We start from the raw sequence: 18,196 nt of genomic DNA on the forward strand, positions 1-18,196 counted from the left end.
GGTAGCTGTGAGCTACAGTAAAGACTTTTTAAGGCTCCAATTTGTTTGCAAGTACTCTTTTTGCTGAACGTCTTGCAACACTAAGACAGGAGCAATCTTCCAGCTGATGGAACCAGAAATGTGGATTTGTGAGGGAGTCAACGTAGTCATGCTGAAACTTAAGACTTCATGACTGTCTGTTTTGGTTTTTGCATCCAGGCTGCTTTGCTTGGAATTTTCTACCCTGTCATTAATGCTCCTGAAAACCAACAACTTGATGGAAGCATTTCACTGCAGGCTCTTAGTTCTCACCTCAGCTATAAAGATGTGCTTTTCTATTTTAAGTGACGGACCTATTTAATTGCAGTACCACCTACAAGTCAGTTTGTAGGCATAGAAAGGAAACTTAGGTCTGTTGCTGGGCTAAACTCCCCTTCTCAGAAGAATAAGAAAGCTGCTGTAATGCCTAATCTCAGCCTTCTTTGCAGATACTTGAGCATGACACACTTTTTGCAGGGGAGAATATTAACATGATCTGAACTTAATTTCTCTCGCTGATGACAGTTTCCCACATCATCCAGTTCTTGCTGAGCTTTCCACCCTCAGTAGTGCCCAGAGGGATAATATTCCAGGACTGCTTGAGTCCTAAAGTACATCTGTCACTATTTAGTATGTTGATACTTTAGAACTAGGACTCAGTGATGCTAGGGCTGGGCAGTTAATGTCATACCAAACATTCTGGCATAAAGAAGTTGGTTGCTGACCGTTCCTGTCCCAGTTGCTCATCAGGAAATCAGTTAAATCAAACCAGAAACCTGTGGTCTTGTCAGCTACTCTGTTAGCTTGAGACAGCCTGGTCCCTTATCCTCACCCAGAAACCCTTCACTTTGGTGAGGCGTGTTTGAAGACTGAGGTAACTGTAGTGTTGGGAGACCTGGACTGAAGCTGCCATTTTTTTGTACGTGAAATCCTAACTCAGTGTGACCTCAGCTTACGTAGGTCAGGGAGATCTTTTTCTGTGATGAGTCTGGGAAAGGTCAGGTTAAGGTGCTTGAACTAAAATGGCCAGTTCATTTGACTCTGATCTTTGTTTTAAAAAACAATGATGCAAAAAGCTCAGAAGTCAAATCTGGGGAGTGGGAGAGTTTTGATAGCATTCCCCTTTTAAAAACAAGGGAGGAAAAAATCACCTGCCCATACTCTCACAAAACCCCTTACTTTCCGGTGCTTGATGGGGTTGCACTTTAAAGGTGATTCCAGCCTGGACTGTTAACCCTGTCTCCACTTAACCCTGTCTTACATAGTTGTAGCCAGGCGCTCACAGACTGCTGCAGTTTCTTCTGCCCTGCCTCTTATTACTAAGTCAAGAGCAGATGTTGCAGAAATATTTACAAAATATTTAAGATCACACCTCTCCTCTGTCACTTGCTCTTGGAAAAGGCGATCAGATCATTTTAGTGCTAGTTGCTCCTCCCTGGCAGAGGTTTTAATGCCTGCTAGGGTAATGGTGGGTGGCATTTCAGATTGCAGGCTGCTTTTACTCTATATAGCTCCTGCTGCATGCTCCCTTCTCTCTGGGTATTGAAATTGTTGTTCTGGCACAGCATTTGACTTGAGCTTTTCCCTGCCTTTGTTTCTTCCACGGGGGCCTGTGTGCCTTCATGCTGCTGACAGTATACGCATTTGAGAGGATTCCTTTACATGTGCCTCTTCTGGCGTTTTACGATCCTGTCTCTTTCAATGCGTAATAGCAGAATATAAAGTAGGTCACTTTATTTCCTTTCTGCTTTTCTCAGTTCTGCAGCTCTTGTGATCTTTGAATTCTTTCTGAATATTACTCTGACAGTTTTGGAGACTCATGACTGGGAGAGTTCAGCAGGCTCCTAAAGCCTCAGGAGTTGTTGGGATTGGGCCTTAACAGGGCACTAGGGACATCTTTTTTTGTAGCCTTTGTGTGCCCGGGATACCCCGTTAATTAGTGCCCTTGACGTGTTTTAGAGAGATGAAAAGGGAGAACAATGGCACCTTTCCTAATGCACAGCCATTGCTTGCTGCTATGATGCATCCTGTAGCTGCTGCTAGCCCTACCCTCCTGTTCTCTCTGAGCTGATTGGAGCTGGCAGTTCTTGTCTAGAAGCAGTAAACCAAGTGAACAGCTCTACTTATTACTATTTATATAAATGCACCAAACAAAAGCTCTAGGTACAGTCACAAGTCAGTCCTTAAAAAGGCATATGGAAGAAATTTAGCCTTTCCTGAATCAGGCTGGTTCAGGCTGCTGTAGATTTACAACAGATCCCAAAACTTTAAAGTACCTGCATTTTCCAACGTGCAGACTTGCTTTTGGGTTTTATTCACATAGCCCAAGGCAGTAGAAGCATTGGGGTTAAACTATTAACACGGCTTCACTGAAACTCCCCCTTGTGAATGATTTTTAGAACTGTAAGATCCGAATTTGCGGAGTAAGGCAGATGAGATGTGGCCCCCTTCAACTTCTGTTGATTGGTTTCTCAGCAGGTTAAGTGTGGTACCAAATTACTCTGTGTTAAACCAGGGTGAGAATGGACCCCCGAGGTTTATCCCACATTAAAGGTGTGTTACTTTGTGGTCAAATGCATGTAAACTCCAGATTTTGTAGAGCTGCTCTGAAACGTGAGACGAGACGGAGTTGGAGATGCAAAGACCTGGTCCAAAGCTTCCACCCAAGCTGCTTTCTAGTAGTGTTGAATTCCCGAGGGGACTGCTCAACTGATATGCCTGGTTAGTTAGGAAAAGTCAAGCAGAACTTCAACTTGTGTGTATTAGTATAAGGCGCAATTTCTTAAGGAATTTGCTAAGCAAGCATGAAATCCTCTTTAAATATAGTAAAAAATTCAGATGTGAGAATAGTATCAAGAGAGCAATGCAGCAGCATTTTGGGAAGAGCAGAGTTTAAGATTCCCATTAAAACAAAAATAGTTGTGCAAATAAAACTACCAGCTGATGCAGGACAAATTAGTGGGTTTAAGATCTAGAGAAAAAGCAGCTGAGTTATTAATCCCTGAACTGAAGCCCTTAAGTCCTTCTAGTGAGTGATTTCTGCTTGTCATCTAATCCCTTTGAATCATGGAAAACATAGACCCAGAGTTGCTCTTTGCTGTGTAGTAAGAGGAAATTTAACCAATGAGCTAAATAAATAAATAGATTAATTGGCAACAATAAGGAGCTGTGTATGCACTGTATCTAATTGCTTTTTTTATATTGTCTTCCTCTAACTTCTTGGAAGACACAGGTTTGTGCGTTGCACGTGCAAAATTATGCTTAACACACACACACCCCCCCGTCACCAAGGCTTTGAACCTTCAGCTTCAAAGATCACTGTGTGGATCACCTTATATTGCTGTGGACGGTCTCTAATGGGGACATTGCTCAGCCAAGCTGAATTTATGCAGTAGAAATTCAAGCTGAAATTGAACGCACCTCAGAATCACGGAGTAAATCAAATCTCATTTCCTTGCTCACACAGAATGTGGGCTGTGTGGGCTTTCTTCCTCCTCCTCCTTCTCAGTAATTTTTATTCTACCAGGTCAGAGCTACCTTTTCCTTATGAGAAATACTGTGTGAGTGGCTTCCCTGAGCCTTATTCAAAAACCCATCAGAGCTAATAGCTTTGAAAATGTTTGATGTCCAAGAGGCACTTGGGAGCACTAAATCCTCGCACAGGGATTTTTAGGCTGTAGAACAATGGTGTCCTCCACGCACTGCAGAAATGATGTGGAGATGATATTTCCATTACAGATCCTGTAGGTACTTATCTGGGAATAGGGCAAAAAGAGAATTTAGAGAGAAAGCGGAAGCCTTGGTGATCAACTCCTTAGCCCCGAGAGTGGCATCATCTTTGTCTAAGTCTTCAGTAGTGCTGTATGTACAAGTACATCCCATTTCTATAGCCAGCAGGTTCAGTTTAGAGCTGTGACAGCAAAGGGTGCATGTGTTTGATTCAGAGGGCAGGCGCTGTGGACAAGTAGTTCTCCAGCTTGCTGCTCTGCTTACTGATTAGCTCAACTTGAGGATTCAACAGCTAAAGGTGCTTTGGAAAAGAAGCATAAGTTTTCTTCTCGTCCTTTGAAGAGAATGGGTCCAGTGCCAGCACAAATCACCTTTTCCTTGAATGTCAATGGCAGGCATACAGCCAACACCATACTCTTATCTGGCCCATTAGCAATAAACCTCCACTTTGTGCCATGTCCTTCCTGCCCATCCAGCATCTGCGCCTCTGTGGAGATAACACACTCTCATAGAGGTAAGGTGCCTCTTTTCAGTCTCTTCTCAGCCTTATATCCTGAAGGGGTTTGTCTCCTGTGGTGTTTTGGGGTTGTTGCTGGGAGCATCTGACTTGTGAGAAAGCTGTTAGCTTGAAGAGGTGGTAGGTCTGATGCTTTAAGGATGTAAGTGGAACAGATGTTGCAGGGGTAAACACTTAAGTTCCCAAGCATGCAAACCCTTTTTATCCTCCAGATATCTTTGGATTGCAAGTTGCTGCTTAACTGTGGCAGGAATCCTTCTTGAGAGACGCACCTATTGTCTTGGGCCCTGATGGCTTCTGTTGGGTATAAGGAGAAACAACTAGAAGTCACTGAGTGTCAGCAACTCTTGGTGCCTCTGTTTATTTCAGAGAACACACATACACTACTTTCCCTGAGAAGGACTGTAATAAGTGTCAGACCGTTTGATTTCTCAGAAACCTCCGACCTGTTTTCTGTGTGGGGTCCATGCCCAAGTCTCTGTTCTCTCTCAGATTCACCTTGCTGTCTGCTGGCCAGCTATCCTGCACATCTCCATTTCAGTCAAGAAGTGTCTCAGCCCACGGCGTTTAACATCTCATTAGGTTTGCCCTTGCTAGTGACTATTTTGCATAGTAGCCTCTATATCACCAGCTGTCCCAATTTAAATAAATGTTCCTTTTGAGTTAACTTACCATCAACTTTAGGCAGCTCTGTTTGTACAGGCAAAAAGAAGTTTTCTATGCTGGCCATGAATGCTTCCAAGCATAAACGTTCTCATTCTGTTTCAGCTCTGGTCATTGCCCAGATGGAGTTCAAAGAGAGTGACACTTTCCAACAACCCAAAAGGGAACAATTTAACAAACTGAAATGTTAACAAGCTTCACTCCTTCAGCACGTTGTATCTGCAGTTACTTGGTTCTCTTGTTTTCTGTCTTTCTTATCATAGACTTTGACCTTTCCTTTTCCTCCAGCTGTGCAATGCAGATTCAATTAGGATCCAAAAGTGTGTCTGGGATTTGTGAGGAGACGCTTAGTTGGGACAGATTGGATTCCATTGTCTTGATAGGAATTTCATCACTGTCACAATTCTTATAAACATAACTTGCGCAGCTGCATTCTCAGCATCTAGGGGCCAGTCATCTCTGCTTCTTCTTACCTTCTCGATTACTCCTGATGAATTTTGCAGATTGAATTTATAAGCCTTTGAGCTGTAGGAAAGTCTGCTAGATATTGCCGTGCAGGAAAGGACTCTTGGAGCCACTGTGATAAACCTGGAAATGTTGGCTCAAGGCTCAACAGTGGTTAGAAAGTCAAATAGATAATTAGAAACTGTTAGAGAACAAAAATAAAGCAGGAGTACTGTGGTGTCACTGTGTAAGTCTGTGACAACCCATGTTTTAAATCTTGTATGTCAATTTCCAGTGCCCGTATTTCAGAAGAGATATTGTAAAACTGCAAAATAGTATAGAAAATCAAATGGTTATTTGCTCATCTGATTTCTTGGCTACCCAGACATCTTGCATGTATTCAGAAGTTTTGTTGTACCTGTCTTAGAATGGACTTGAGTTCATTTTCCACATGTGGTCGGTTAGGCAGGTGAGCTCTAGATTTCCTCTTTCTTAGCTTCATTGCACCTCCTCAGGCCACTGAATTACTGCCTTTTATCATTTCCACTGTGCAATTAATTGAGGTGGCCTTCTATCATGACTATTTAATTGCTTAAATGTAAGTAGGAGCAGGAGCTGTGGAACTGATCTTTCCGAGCTCTGCCCCTCCAAATGCACACCTTCCTGCCCCACTCCTAGCTGGCTGTTCCTCTGGCATGTCCTATGTCGTTTTGACTTACTTTAAATATACAACATCCACTTGCTTTGTGGCCAGTTTTTTTAGTGTATTGCTGTTTAGTTTTGCTGCTTCCTTTAAGTGTATTCATGTTGTGCAAACCAAATTTAACAAGATTTTGGATAGTTTGGGAGAAAAAAAAAAATGAGCTAGATAAGTATACTTTTTCTCAGCAAGTGTCAGACCCAGGGCTGTACTGGTACCAGCTTGCTAGTTGCTGTAAAAGAACAAGACAAAAAAAAAATCAAATGCATGGCAACTTCCATAGATTTTTTGAGTGTCTGTGTTCTCCTTTCATTCATGTTGGTCTTCATGTCAGAGTCCTGTTGAGTTTTTGGGGTTTTTTGTAAGTCAGTCTGTAATCATTATATCCTGTAGAAGTCAATGGTGGCTGTGTGAGGAGCACAAGTTCTCTTGGATCCTTTACTGATTGCTGTGAACCTGATCAGGTGACATAGTTCCAGAAACTTCCTGTGACTGCAGATGTTTGATTAGACCATAACCAGCATAAGCCTCCCCATTGATTTTCCCTTGGGCACAATTAGGTTTTGGTTTCTTTTGAACTGGAACAGTTCACTTGCTTCTGTCGGGGTTTGAATGAACGGAAGGGGGCTTGTTGCATACCCTGTCTTAATCTGTTCTCTAGACAGCCTTATTTCCTGAGCCAGCTGTCTTCTGGGCAAATTTGAATCTCTGTCCTAGGAATGAGTTTTCTCTGGTCTACATGAGGTATCCTGTTGTCACTTTGTCGAGGCAGAGTGAACTGAAATTGTGTATTTGAGTTTCAGTGTTTGCCAGGATGCTTTCTGGCTGCTGCTCCTAGAAAGATTTATTTCAGACCTTTTCTTAAAATATTCAGCTACAGTTTTTTAGGTTCTTGTAGCTGTATTTGAGTTCTGTAACATCCTTGTATGCCCTGGCATTCTCAGTTCAACTGGAGCAGCAGCTTATGACTTAAACTCTTTTATCTTGTTGTGGGCACGAGGGTTACTGGTCTTACTTTGGTCAGTTAACTGGTGCTGGAGAGATGCTGCTGATTTATTTTTTTTTTTTTTCTTTTCTCTGCCTTGATGAGGACAAGGTCTTCTCTAAATAGAGAATTGCACTAAAGTTTGTGCACAAATCACAGCATTCAGTTGCTGAATGCTGGTTAGCCACTTAGGCTGAATGGGTAATATGCACAGTGAGCATAAGGATGCTCTTGTCCTCTTGTTTGATGTTTTGGTGACAGCAGTTGATTTACTGCTGTGCTAAAATGCAGCTGGTAGATAAAAAGCTTCTCCTGGAACAGCCCATCGCATTTCAGCACTTAAGTTAATTGTAAGCACAATGGGGAAATAAAAAAATTAACGGTCCAGTCCATAGCTATCTGCAGTGCATTTTGAGCTTTGGCAGAATTGCAAGTGCTCTTACGTACCTAGCAGTGAGAAATGTTTTCATAAATGCCACCAGCTGGAGATAAGGGTTCGCAAGTCCAAAATGGGCTGTAACTCCAAAATAGCAAATCTATCTATCTGTCTCAGGGTTTTATGCTCCTGCCTTCATCCTGGCCTTCCTTATGCTGCCTGCCTTCCTCGCAAAATTTCTAACAGGCCAGCTTAGCGGACCTCATTCAGTTTCTGGCGGATCTCCCCATCCAGATCTAAAAGTCTGCTCTGGAGGGTGCTTATTTTATGAATTGATATAGTCAAAGATAATTTGCTTCAAGGTCTTTGACTTCTTTTTTTCTGCCTGGTCTTGGGAAGTGCCAGTGTTGTGCAGTACATGGATGTTCGTTCCCTTGGCAGAAACCCACTGAACCCATTTTCCTCCCTTGAATGACACAGAATTGCCTCCTGTATTTCCTCTTGGGAGCCTGTCCCTGCAGTCTGGGAAAGAGCATCCATGGTCCCACGGAGAGTGCCAGGTTCTTTCTGCCAAGTGGGATATGTAGGTTAGTATAAACCCACTGACCATCTTTGGAACTGAGAAAAGAAAATTGGTCTTGAGAAGCAGCAGTGTGAGGATTAAGTGCATTTTGCTCCTTGTGCTCCAAACCCAAAGGGGTGGTTGAGCAAAGTGCACTTAACAGTTATGGGAGTTGTCATTTATGTGTAGGCATGACTTCTTGAAATTACTCTGTAGTAAAAAAGTAATGGTGGCATAGGCTTTCTGGTGAGGTGAGCAGGCTTTCAGCTACCTGACTCCTGGAGCTCAGAGGGTGTCGTAATCCTAGCACAGGACTCCCCAGCCCTAGTGATGGCTACACAGGGATGTCAAGGGTTATCAACCGTATTAATATCTTCTATTCGTCTATACCACTACAAATTAAGTCTTCTGCAAGCTGTGCACGTAGCTGGTCTCTGTGACCATGTGTGTCTGTTGTTACTTGCCTTTGTATTCTTTGAAGCCTTTCTGCTTCTTAAAGTAACTGTTGAATCTTGGAAGTCCTGTCCTAGGAGAGCTTGGAACAGGCATTGTGTTGTGCATTTACAGCTCCTTCTGGGTGGAGCTGGAGAACAGTTTTGGCATTGGGATGTTTCTGAAAGATGTGTGATTTTCCGATTGGTTGGATCAGTGAGTCTTTTCCCATCATTAAATAGAGTTGAACACCTTTAGGCTTCTAATGGATTGTGGGTTTGAAACATTTCTGGAGCAGATAACTCTTGTCCCAAAAGAGGTTGCCATTTCTGCTAGCAGAGTTCAGAGAATGACAGTCACTTTCTAAGTGAGCTTATAAATTATCTTTAGAAGAGGCACCTGTGGGCAGAGGAGGAAGACTGTAACCGAACCCTCCCACTCCATGGATGAAACCGTCAACTTTGTAGGCTTGTTTGTTTAAAGATCACAGATCTCTATGTGATCATTGAACAAACATCTGAGCTACTGCATATAGTCTGGGCCCGCCAGAATGGCTCTATGCTGAGGTGAGGAGAAGAGGCTGTGAAATGTCCCTCCTTGATGTTGCTAAGTGTCATCATCATCATCATCGTCTTTTACATATGATCAAAACCTTTTGCCTTGTGTAGAGAAGTGGCAAGGCCTGGATTTCAGTAGCACTCAAGTGAGAATGTATAAAAGTAGTCCTAAGGAAGGATTTGGGATGTGGAGAGTTAGTCTTTCCTTGTGCTTGGCTGGGCACAGAGTAGTGCAGCAAACACAGCGGGACTGCCAGGAGTGACTGGCAGGGGCAAAGGACAAACTGATGGGACTGTTCATTCCCAGGTTGCTAGACACAATGTGTCCTGGCTAACGCTCCGTGAGCTGAGCAGGGGAAGGTTGGCAAACACAACCTAAAAGGTGTCTGAGTAACTGGTGGGAGCTGTGTGCAAAGGGTCCTGCACTCAGCAGTGGAAAGCAGGGTGAGGTACCTTCTCTCCTTGTCTCCTGGTTCACTCATCTTTGCTGTGTGCCGCTCAGCCTTGTCCATCTGTCCATCTTCAGGCACTGAACAAGAGTCCCATCAGCTTTTGTATCTCCACAATCAGGACAGAAGCACGTTTTCATGGCCCAGTGCCATCCTGGGGCTCATGGGCAGCTGCCCCTGCCTCTGCAGGCTTTTCTTCCCGCTATGACCTGGGCAGATCTTGTGTCTTACCTCCCAGCATTGCTGATGCATTCTGCGTTGGTGCAGTCCTGTTTCATACCTCAGAGGAGAAATTTGCCCTTGGTAGCTTTCACTTAATCTTTTGGGCTAGCAGAGCTTTTTACTATTGGAAAAATCCTCCTTCCAGGAATTTTTCCTGCCCTCAGAGCAGACAGGATGCTGCTTCCTTACTCTGGGGGTGACAGTTGTGTGAGCTGGTGGAGGCTGTCTTACAGGCTTAGTCTGAGCAGCCTCACACTCAGCCTGCAGCAAGAGAGGGCCAGAGGTCCTTCGCTTGCATGTAGTGTGAATGTCAGCTGCTTGATGGAGGCGATCTGGGGCACTGGAGCGGGAATGACAATGTGCTGCACATCTTGCATTTACATGGCATGGCTGCACTTGCATCTCCAGCCCAGATGTCCAGACAGTCTTTTCTGTCATGTGCACCAGCCCCACTCTGTATCCTCTGGATCCATAGATGTGTGCTGTATGTACAGCATATCTTGGGAATCTGAGTCGTTACTGTCATAGCAACATCCTCCTCCTCTTCCTCTTAGCATTCATGAGCATGGAATTAATACCCATGGCTTGATGAGCTTGGGGGTGGGGGATTGTGTTGAGGCATCAGTGCTGCATTTAACTCCGGGACAGCTGCAAAGGTAAGGTAGCATTGGGTCAGACAAAAGCTCTGTGCTGCTGCTTGTCCTAGGCTGGGTGCTTTTCTTGAAGCGAGTGAGAGTGACAGCTGCTTCCAGCCCATGTGTGTAGCACCAGCCGTCTTAGTAGATCCTCTCTCTGAACTTGGCTCCTGCAGACAGTGAAAGAGGAAAGGCAGAGGGAGATGAGTGCAGCCAGGGTCTGGGCAGAGTCTGTTGGGAAATGTGGCAGCTGTGTGTGTGTTTTTGTTTAACTTCTAATTATTTAATTATATGCTTTGGTTTTGGCACTTCTGGGGATTAATTCCAGCAAAGACCAACCTGCATCAGCAACTTTTAAGTTGCTTTGTGAGAAGTGTGATGCCATTTGGAAAAAAAAAAAAAAGAAAAATAATTTTCCATATTAATTAGAAGATAGTACTGTGAAATTTATGTCAATTATCTGGCACTTTATTATGGAGAGGCAATGGCCTCTTCATAGTCCAGGTGGCAGCAGCCTTTTCATTACAGTGAGAAATGTTGCTATTCCATTGAATTCACTAGGAGAAACACTCAGGGACTGAGTTGCTTGTGGAGGTCTTTGAGGGAGAAAAAGAGGAAGATTTGTACTAAACCTGGATAAACAAGCCAGTTTGAGGGACTCCAGTGTAAAATGCACATCAGGCTTCTACTAGAATAGGGAAAGCTTAATGTCTCTTCCTACAGCCTCCATCCTCTGATCTGAGGGGACAGACTGCTGGGTTTGCTGGTGGTATCCTCAGCTTTGCCTAGGTTTCAGAGGTGGGACTTGCCATAATTCCCTCTGTGGTATGCAGGCAGTGACAGGCACTCTGCCACCTCTGTAGAGGGGATGGAGGGCACGTTTGTCCCTGGCTGCCCTGGGGCCCCTATGCGGTGTCTGTGCCCTAGTGCCAGTGAGGACTGTCTGCTTCATCCTGCGGCACGGGACAGCTGGGACAGCAAAGCCTGGCTCTTAGCAAGTCCTGTGAGGGCTTGCTGGGCCTGATCTGGAGAGACTCTTCCCAGCCCAGCCTTGTCAGCTGCATGGAGTTGGTGTGGGGGTCAGATGTATTTTAACCTGGGGGTTGCTGGGGTGTTTGGGTATTTTTGCCTTTTGCTTGATGTGAGGTCGGTCAGTCCTTTTCCAACTGCTTGTGTGTCGTGGTAACTAATGACTGTCTTAAGGGCGTGGAAGGGCTTTAGCAAGGTACTGGTGATGCTGACTGATTGCATTCTTGTCCTTTCCTGCACTGATTAAGAAGACAGTGTAGACACCTTGTTGTCTTCTTGTTTCTGTTTTTCCTGTATTTTTCTGCCACTGCCCATGCATGCTTCCCAGAACCTACCCACCAGCACCATGTCCTTTGCTGGGTGGTGTAAATTGGTGGCACTCTCTAATTTGATGTTCTTGTGAGGCAGAGACTGCAGTTGCGGATGATGAAAGATTCTGCTCCCTCTCTGGCTTTGCTGCTGTGTTCTCCTGGGCAGGATGGAGATGGGAGACTGCTGCATGTAATGCCCTTGTTTCCCCCAGACAGGCTTTTCCGAGGCCCAGCCTTTCCTGGGAGAGTGCAGCAAGTTGGCTCCTGTTGAAGATCAGCCAGGGGAAACTGTTCTCTCTGGTGCAGTAAGGAAGGAGCCTGCGCATAGAGAGTGGTACAGCAAAACACTCTTGTTTTGAATGTGGAAAATTTTGGAGCAGGGACAGTTGGTTCTGGGGGAACTGGTTTCAGAGTTTGTGTCCATAAGAGTCCACTGACCCTTCAGAGGTTGTCCATCCAGTTTGCAAGGGAGTGGTAAGCTGGTGGATGCAGCAAAGTAAGGAGCCCAAAACTCTGAAATAGTCTTGTTCCTCTGGGTGCAGTGGCATGGCATGGGTGGGATGCTGCAGGGAGCTGAGCCCTGCATCAGCCCCCCTGTAAGAAACCAGCCCCCGCACTGTGTTACCTGGGGGTGCCTCCACTCGTAAGCTGTCAGTTTTACTGGGGAAGGAGGGTTATGGGGCACAGGCTAGCTGTAGTAGCTGCAGGAGGAAGCTGAAATCCAAGTGTTACAGAAAGCACTTGCTGTTCAGAGCAGCTCCTGAAAGGTTGGTTTGGGGACACATCTGCAGGGACCTGAACTGCTGGCGTGTCTCTGGAACTTCTGGAAGGCAGTCAGTGAGTGAGTGGTGGGGCAGGGGGTTAATTTAATGGCAAATTATCTTTCATTTACAGTGGTGCACCTCCCATGACTTCTGGTTTGTTGCAGTGGGGTAAATGAGTGAATGTAGCCTCTAGGGCTGACACAGGTAGCTGCAAAAAAGGAATTCATCAGCCTTCACTTTTCTCGTGTTGACCATGTCCGAGTTGCTCATTTCTGTCATATTCTGCTTTTTAAGACTCTGATCCCCCTAACATAACCTACAAAAAGAGACTTAGGTTGTGACTCCTCTTAATTTAATTTTTTTTCCACTGTGAAGATCCAGTAAAGCATTTTTTTAAAAAAGTTTTCCCTGCATGCTTATCCTTGCAATCTGAGAGTTACATCAAGCTCCTTGGAAATCATCTACAGTCAATTTTCCTCTATCCTTGCTTGACACTGGAAGTGGTGTTCTTCCAGCTGCTTGCGAGACTTTAAAAAAAGGAGTGACTGTTTAAAATCTGTGTGGAAGAGTCCAGCTAAAAGTCCCTTTAAGTTATTCATACTGTACAGTCTTGGAATTTGTTTTCTGGTCTTCCATAGAGGTTTCTAGGAAGGCCAGACTGTACAAGACCTTGAAGGAGTAATGCTTTAATCTCAAAATTAAATTCCTCTAGTTCTTTTGTATCTGACAGAAAGGTGCAGATAAAGATCTTGTGTGTTTAACACAAAAGGGCTTTCTTCCGGCAGTACTCCTGAGCAAAAGTCAAAGCAGTGTATAATAAGGGCAGAGGATGCTAACATGAGGTCTTCTGTTACACAGAGGATGCAAGTTTTTGTCATCTGCGTATAAAGCTGATGCCTTTCAAACCTTCCTGTTGGACAGTTTTAATACCTTCTGCTGCTCTTTAACCTCTCCTCTGTCTAGCAGCTGCATCTTTAAAGAACAGATTAAATAGTCTCAAGAATAGCAGGTCGTAATCTCAGTAACGGTGCCTATCCATTATAAAGTATGAAGTGAAATGATCTGTGAGTGGGTTTATCTCAAATCCCACATAGTATTCTTTCTCAGCAGCAGCAAGAAAGGGAAATTTATCAGGCAGTGAAGAGAAGCTGTTTATTTTTAACTTACCCTTTCTTTTTAAGTTCTGTTTCATAATTAAAGGAAATAAGGAGTGGAAGCCAATGAAAATTCATAGCTAAAGGGATAAGCTGATCTCAAGTTCACTGCAGAGATTACAGTAAGTAGTGGGTAACACAGTAGAAACTCTGGGGCCTCTTTTTCCTCCCCTCCTCCTCCTAGAGTATCAAACTGAGTTCTTAGCTGCCTTTCAAAGGTGAGACAGGACGGCTGATATAAAGATACTGCTTACAGAGCTCAGTGCTGCCCTCAGAGTTTACTATTAGCTTCTCGTCATGGTTTGAGGATGCCTCTGAGGATCTTCAGATACTCACTACTCGGCTAGCAAGGAGGAATCCTCATTCTTTTTGTGGAGAAACATGTATGCCCATTGTCTGGACACATCTATATGGCACTACGTGTGGCTATGTGTATCCAGGCACAGGGGAGTGAAGAGGAGCCCAAGGGGAAGGGTCCTGGGGAGTAGAGTAGCCTTGAGTTAAATGTCTCCACTCTGAGTTACTGCTGGAGAAGACTGTTCTACTCCTCACACTTTAAACAAGGTTTCTCTCCTGCACCTTACTAATCTTGGTCAACTTGGCTTCCTCAGACTGACAGGAGGATAGCCCTCTGATTCATGCAAGCTGCTGGATTCTTTATTACATTGTACTATTATTCTCCATCCCTCGTGGATAGTTGCATCCCAGAGAAAGTTATTCCTGTACTGAGACAGCTTTCTTTCATCATTGCTTTTGGCTCTGTGATACTTCTGCAGCTTCCGCACACAGGAACAAGAAGGCCCGACTGAATTTGGAGATGGCTGTCATTGCAGGGGTTCTTTCTCTGTGCCAGTGGAGCTGACAAACAGCGTTAGGGAATGAGTCTTGGCGAGGAGGCTGTGTGCTTTTGCAGCAGCAGGACACTGACAGGCTGTTCTTAAATAACATTGCAAAATGCTGATGCCTACCCCTGGCTTGCCTCTGCAGTGCTGGAGGACAGGTGAGCTGCAAAGACTCTGCTGTGTGACCGTCTCATCTGGGAGCCACTTTTTTACTCCCAGTTCTCATTTGGATTGATGCCCTGTGGCTTCTGCCACCTCAGGCCCTAGCCTGCTTCTAAGTGTTTGCATGAGTGTCTGTGTGCCCCTGCCACATGCAAAGTTTGGGGGAAACAAGCTTCTGAAGGAACCCTAAGCAAGTCTCGGTCTCCTAGAGTAAAGGATACAAGGACTTGATTCAGTCCTGTCAAGGACAGGAGCTGCCAGCTGCCTAAAAGGGTAATTGAGGGTAGTGTTTACATTGTTGGGAGGACAAAAGAAGTGGAAGGGGATCCTTATTGTTCTGGTCACTCTTGTCTTAAATCCTCTGCAATGCTTTTCTTAGGATCTTTTCGGGGTTGTGATGCTTTGGGGCAGAGTCCTCTTCCTTTGTACCTTATACTGTGTAGTCCTCCTTAGTGAGGCCTTTCATGAGCAGAGGCTACTGCAATGCAAACCTGAGATTTTGATATTCTGTTTAGCTCTCAGAGCAAACGGTAACAGCCTAAGAAAGAAGTTTATGTGTTTTGAGAGAATTGTTTCAATCGTGTGCTTTGCCCAGGAGTGCTGAGCTATATGGTTCCTGGTAGGAAGATTATCATTACTTACCATCTCAAAAAATGCTTTGAGGAATGCATTTGTCCATGCAATGCTTTGAAGCTAAAAAGCATTGTGGGAGTGCCTCTTGGTGTTCCCTAGTTAGGAAAATGAATAGTTCAATAGGACAGAGATGTTTAACTATGAATTTGCAAGCATAGCCGAGTGCGGGGAGCACAGTAAGGCAGTAATATAAGCTGGAGTGCTTTGGTTGCAGTGAAGGCAGATAATAAAATATCTCCTGGGCAGGAAGACCTGGATTCATGTCTCCATCTGTTCCCAAAACCACAGTCTGTATGGGGGTTGGTCTTCTCTTTATGCCTGTCAGAAGCTTGTTCCTATCAGGAGAGAAGAGCAGCGCTCTGTATGGAAGCTGACCTGAGCAGCTGAAGAGGCTGGCAGTTTAGCAGATTATGAATGGTGATTAGCAAGCCAGGAGGGAGGTCTGCTGGCAAAACTAGCACTGGAAGGACCATGGGGTCAGGCAAACCTCTGTTTGCATAGTGCCTACTGTGTTACATTTGGGTGTACACATGGTAATTAGCTGCTTAATTTAATGAGATCATGTCTACTTCTCCTGGTGACATAATAGTATTTGGAAAACTGCTACTGTCATAGATACAGGCTCATCCACTGTTCTCATGAATGGAGAAATTCTGACATTTGAGGGCTGTTCCTTACTGGCATTAGGAAGGCTTTAGTGCCAACCTCCATGTTTTTATTCATGAGCCAAATATTGGCTGTCAAAGCCACATATGTTGTAAAAATAGGTGCCAGAGCTGTGATCTATCTCCGCTTTGTTCCTCCTGTGCTGAGGGTGTCTGTGGGTGCTGATGACTTTGCTGTATTTGGCTGTGTCTGGCAGGTTTTGGAAGTGGTACGGTCCAACTACGACACACTGACTCTGAAACTGCAGGATGGACTGGACCAGTATGAGCGCTACTCGGAGCAGCATAAAGAGGCTGCCTTCTTCAAAGAGCTGGTAAGCTGCCCTGATGCTGCAGAATCAACAATCCTTTTCCAAAGCCTTTGCTTACAACCTAGGCATTTGGAGTGTAGCTGAGCAGTCCTGTTACTCCATTGGGCTGCCTCCAAAGGTGGGACAGGAATGGGATCGGAACAGACACTGCATGTCTCAATAGATCTGGAAGCTCCCTGGAGCTCCCTGCCCAGCAGTACCTGGCTGGGGAGGAGCCACCAGACTACTGGGGCCAGCCAACTGGTCAGTCAGCCCCTGCCCCTTCTGCCATGGGGATCCACTGTGCTTGATGGTGGTAAATTTGCATGGTGGAGAAGCTGATTGCTCCCCACTTGGGTTTATGGGTTTATCACGTAGAGCAACTTAGTATTTTTGTTGTTGTTAAGGAGACCACAAAGTATGGGACTGATCAGAATATGTGACGCTGGTGAAGCATGTGCCTCTCATTGCTTTTCCCCATCACTCACAAAATAGGGTTCCCAAGAAAAGAAAGCAAAGGTGTTCCCTAGAAATGTGTCCTTCTGCCAGAAGAGAAAGCAAATGGTAGAAAGACCCACAAAAATAATGTAGCAAAGACAAAACTGAGTCCAAATAATTTGGGTTGGTAGTTACATTCTTCAACAAGCCAGCTTGCTCGCCCTGCTCCAGAGATCCCTGACACAACATTTCTTGTCCACCAGCCACATAGCTCAGGAGTGTTTTTGTAGTGGCTGGTATCTGAGGGGAGCCTGTTTTTTCTCACTTTTGAATCATTACAGCTTCAGTGAAGGGAGCGATCTCTAACTCTGGCAGCTTTCTCTGCCAGTTTGAGAGCTGATTCTCCCAGCTCTGTCCTTGCTGACTGATGAGTAATTGGTGCCTGCCCACTCTGTCATGAAGTCTGCATGAGTTTGGGAATGTTACGCCTCCTTCTGTCTACTCTACTGCAGAGCAAGCACTCCTGAATCGGTTTTGCTTCCTTCTACACAATGCTTTTTAATGTTTTTTTGGGTCATTCCAGCCCTACCTTTGGGTAGTATATGGGGAAAAAACACTTGCAACCACTTTCATGCCGTTTTTCTGTGCTCTTTTGTGCCTGTTTTTGTCCCTCTGGCCTGCTGTTTGATACGTTAGTTGGAATACACGCAAAGAAATTTGACCATAGCCTTCCTGTGACACAGGCTTCTCCTATTACTGCATCCTGGAAATAAGATGCATTCATGTTTCTGTTGTCATCTGTTCCATCCCAAGGGCTCCTTACCCTCCTCAGCCAGCATCTCCTTCCCCAGCCTCTTGGCCACATGACTGCTCTGCTTCCTGCATGCCCCACTTTCCACTTGGCCTGGCAGAAGCTCAGGCTGATCATGCCAATTGATTAAAATTACATTCTCAGTCCTAAGAGCATCACAGCTACAAAACATTTCAGCTAAAATTATTTTCTTCCTAGCCCAATTTATTTTTTTTCCAAATCCCAGTTTTGTATCACTTAAGAATCTGTTTAGCATAACCAGTCCCTCTTCAACTCCCTACTGAAAACTGCCCGTCCAGGTACCCCTGGGACCCTCTCCTCAAGAGCATATGAAAGCCTGAATAATTACTGTCTAAATGTGCTGATTTGACCCAGTTGTGAATCTGTGTAATCCACATTTCTCTAGATGCCCTGAGAATTGGGACCCTATTAAATGTTCTTTACTCACAGCTACAGAAAATCCCCTGCATTCCATTAAGCTGTTCCCTCAACACAGCGGGAAATCAACCTGATATGTTACCATTTGTCTTCAGCAAACCCAGCTGGCCTCCCATCTTCTACGATGTTTTTTCCTCTAGGTGCATAGTAACTGATGGCTTTATCAATTGATCGAAAACTCATCAAAAAGGCCCTAGTTTGCCCTGTCCTCCCCATATCCTCTTCAAAGCGCAGGTACTTGGCTTCCTTTCTTCAAGGCTTCTGAGTCTTTACTTCAGCTTCTGCTGCTGGTCTGGTGTTGAGTAATGTTTAACTGCTGAGATCCTCAGGATTTCATAGAGGGGTCAGAGTGAAGTTGCCGCAGTTTTCT

The 18,196-nt window shown here is 44.8% G+C and overlaps 1 protein-coding gene across 3 annotated transcripts in view; it reads left to right on the forward strand.

Moving 5' to 3' along the window:
* Window positions 1-18,196, forward strand: part of ARMH3 (armadillo like helical domain containing 3) — a 128,719-nt gene that overhangs the window by 103,907 nt on the left and 6,616 nt on the right. For all 3 annotated transcript variants that reach the window (XM_037400592.1, XM_037400589.1, XM_037400593.1), the window contains one exon: window positions 16,047-16,163. In XM_037400592.1, the coding sequence (XP_037256489.1) occupies window positions 16,047-16,163 (117 nt within the window). The remainder of the gene's footprint in view (window positions 1-16,046; window positions 16,164-18,196) is intronic.

Source organism: Falco rusticolus, chromosome 9 (assembly GCF_015220075.1).
Source record: "Falco rusticolus isolate bFalRus1 chromosome 9, bFalRus1.pri, whole genome shotgun sequence".
Taxonomy (NCBI): Eukaryota; Metazoa; Chordata; class Aves; order Falconiformes; family Falconidae; genus Falco; species Falco rusticolus.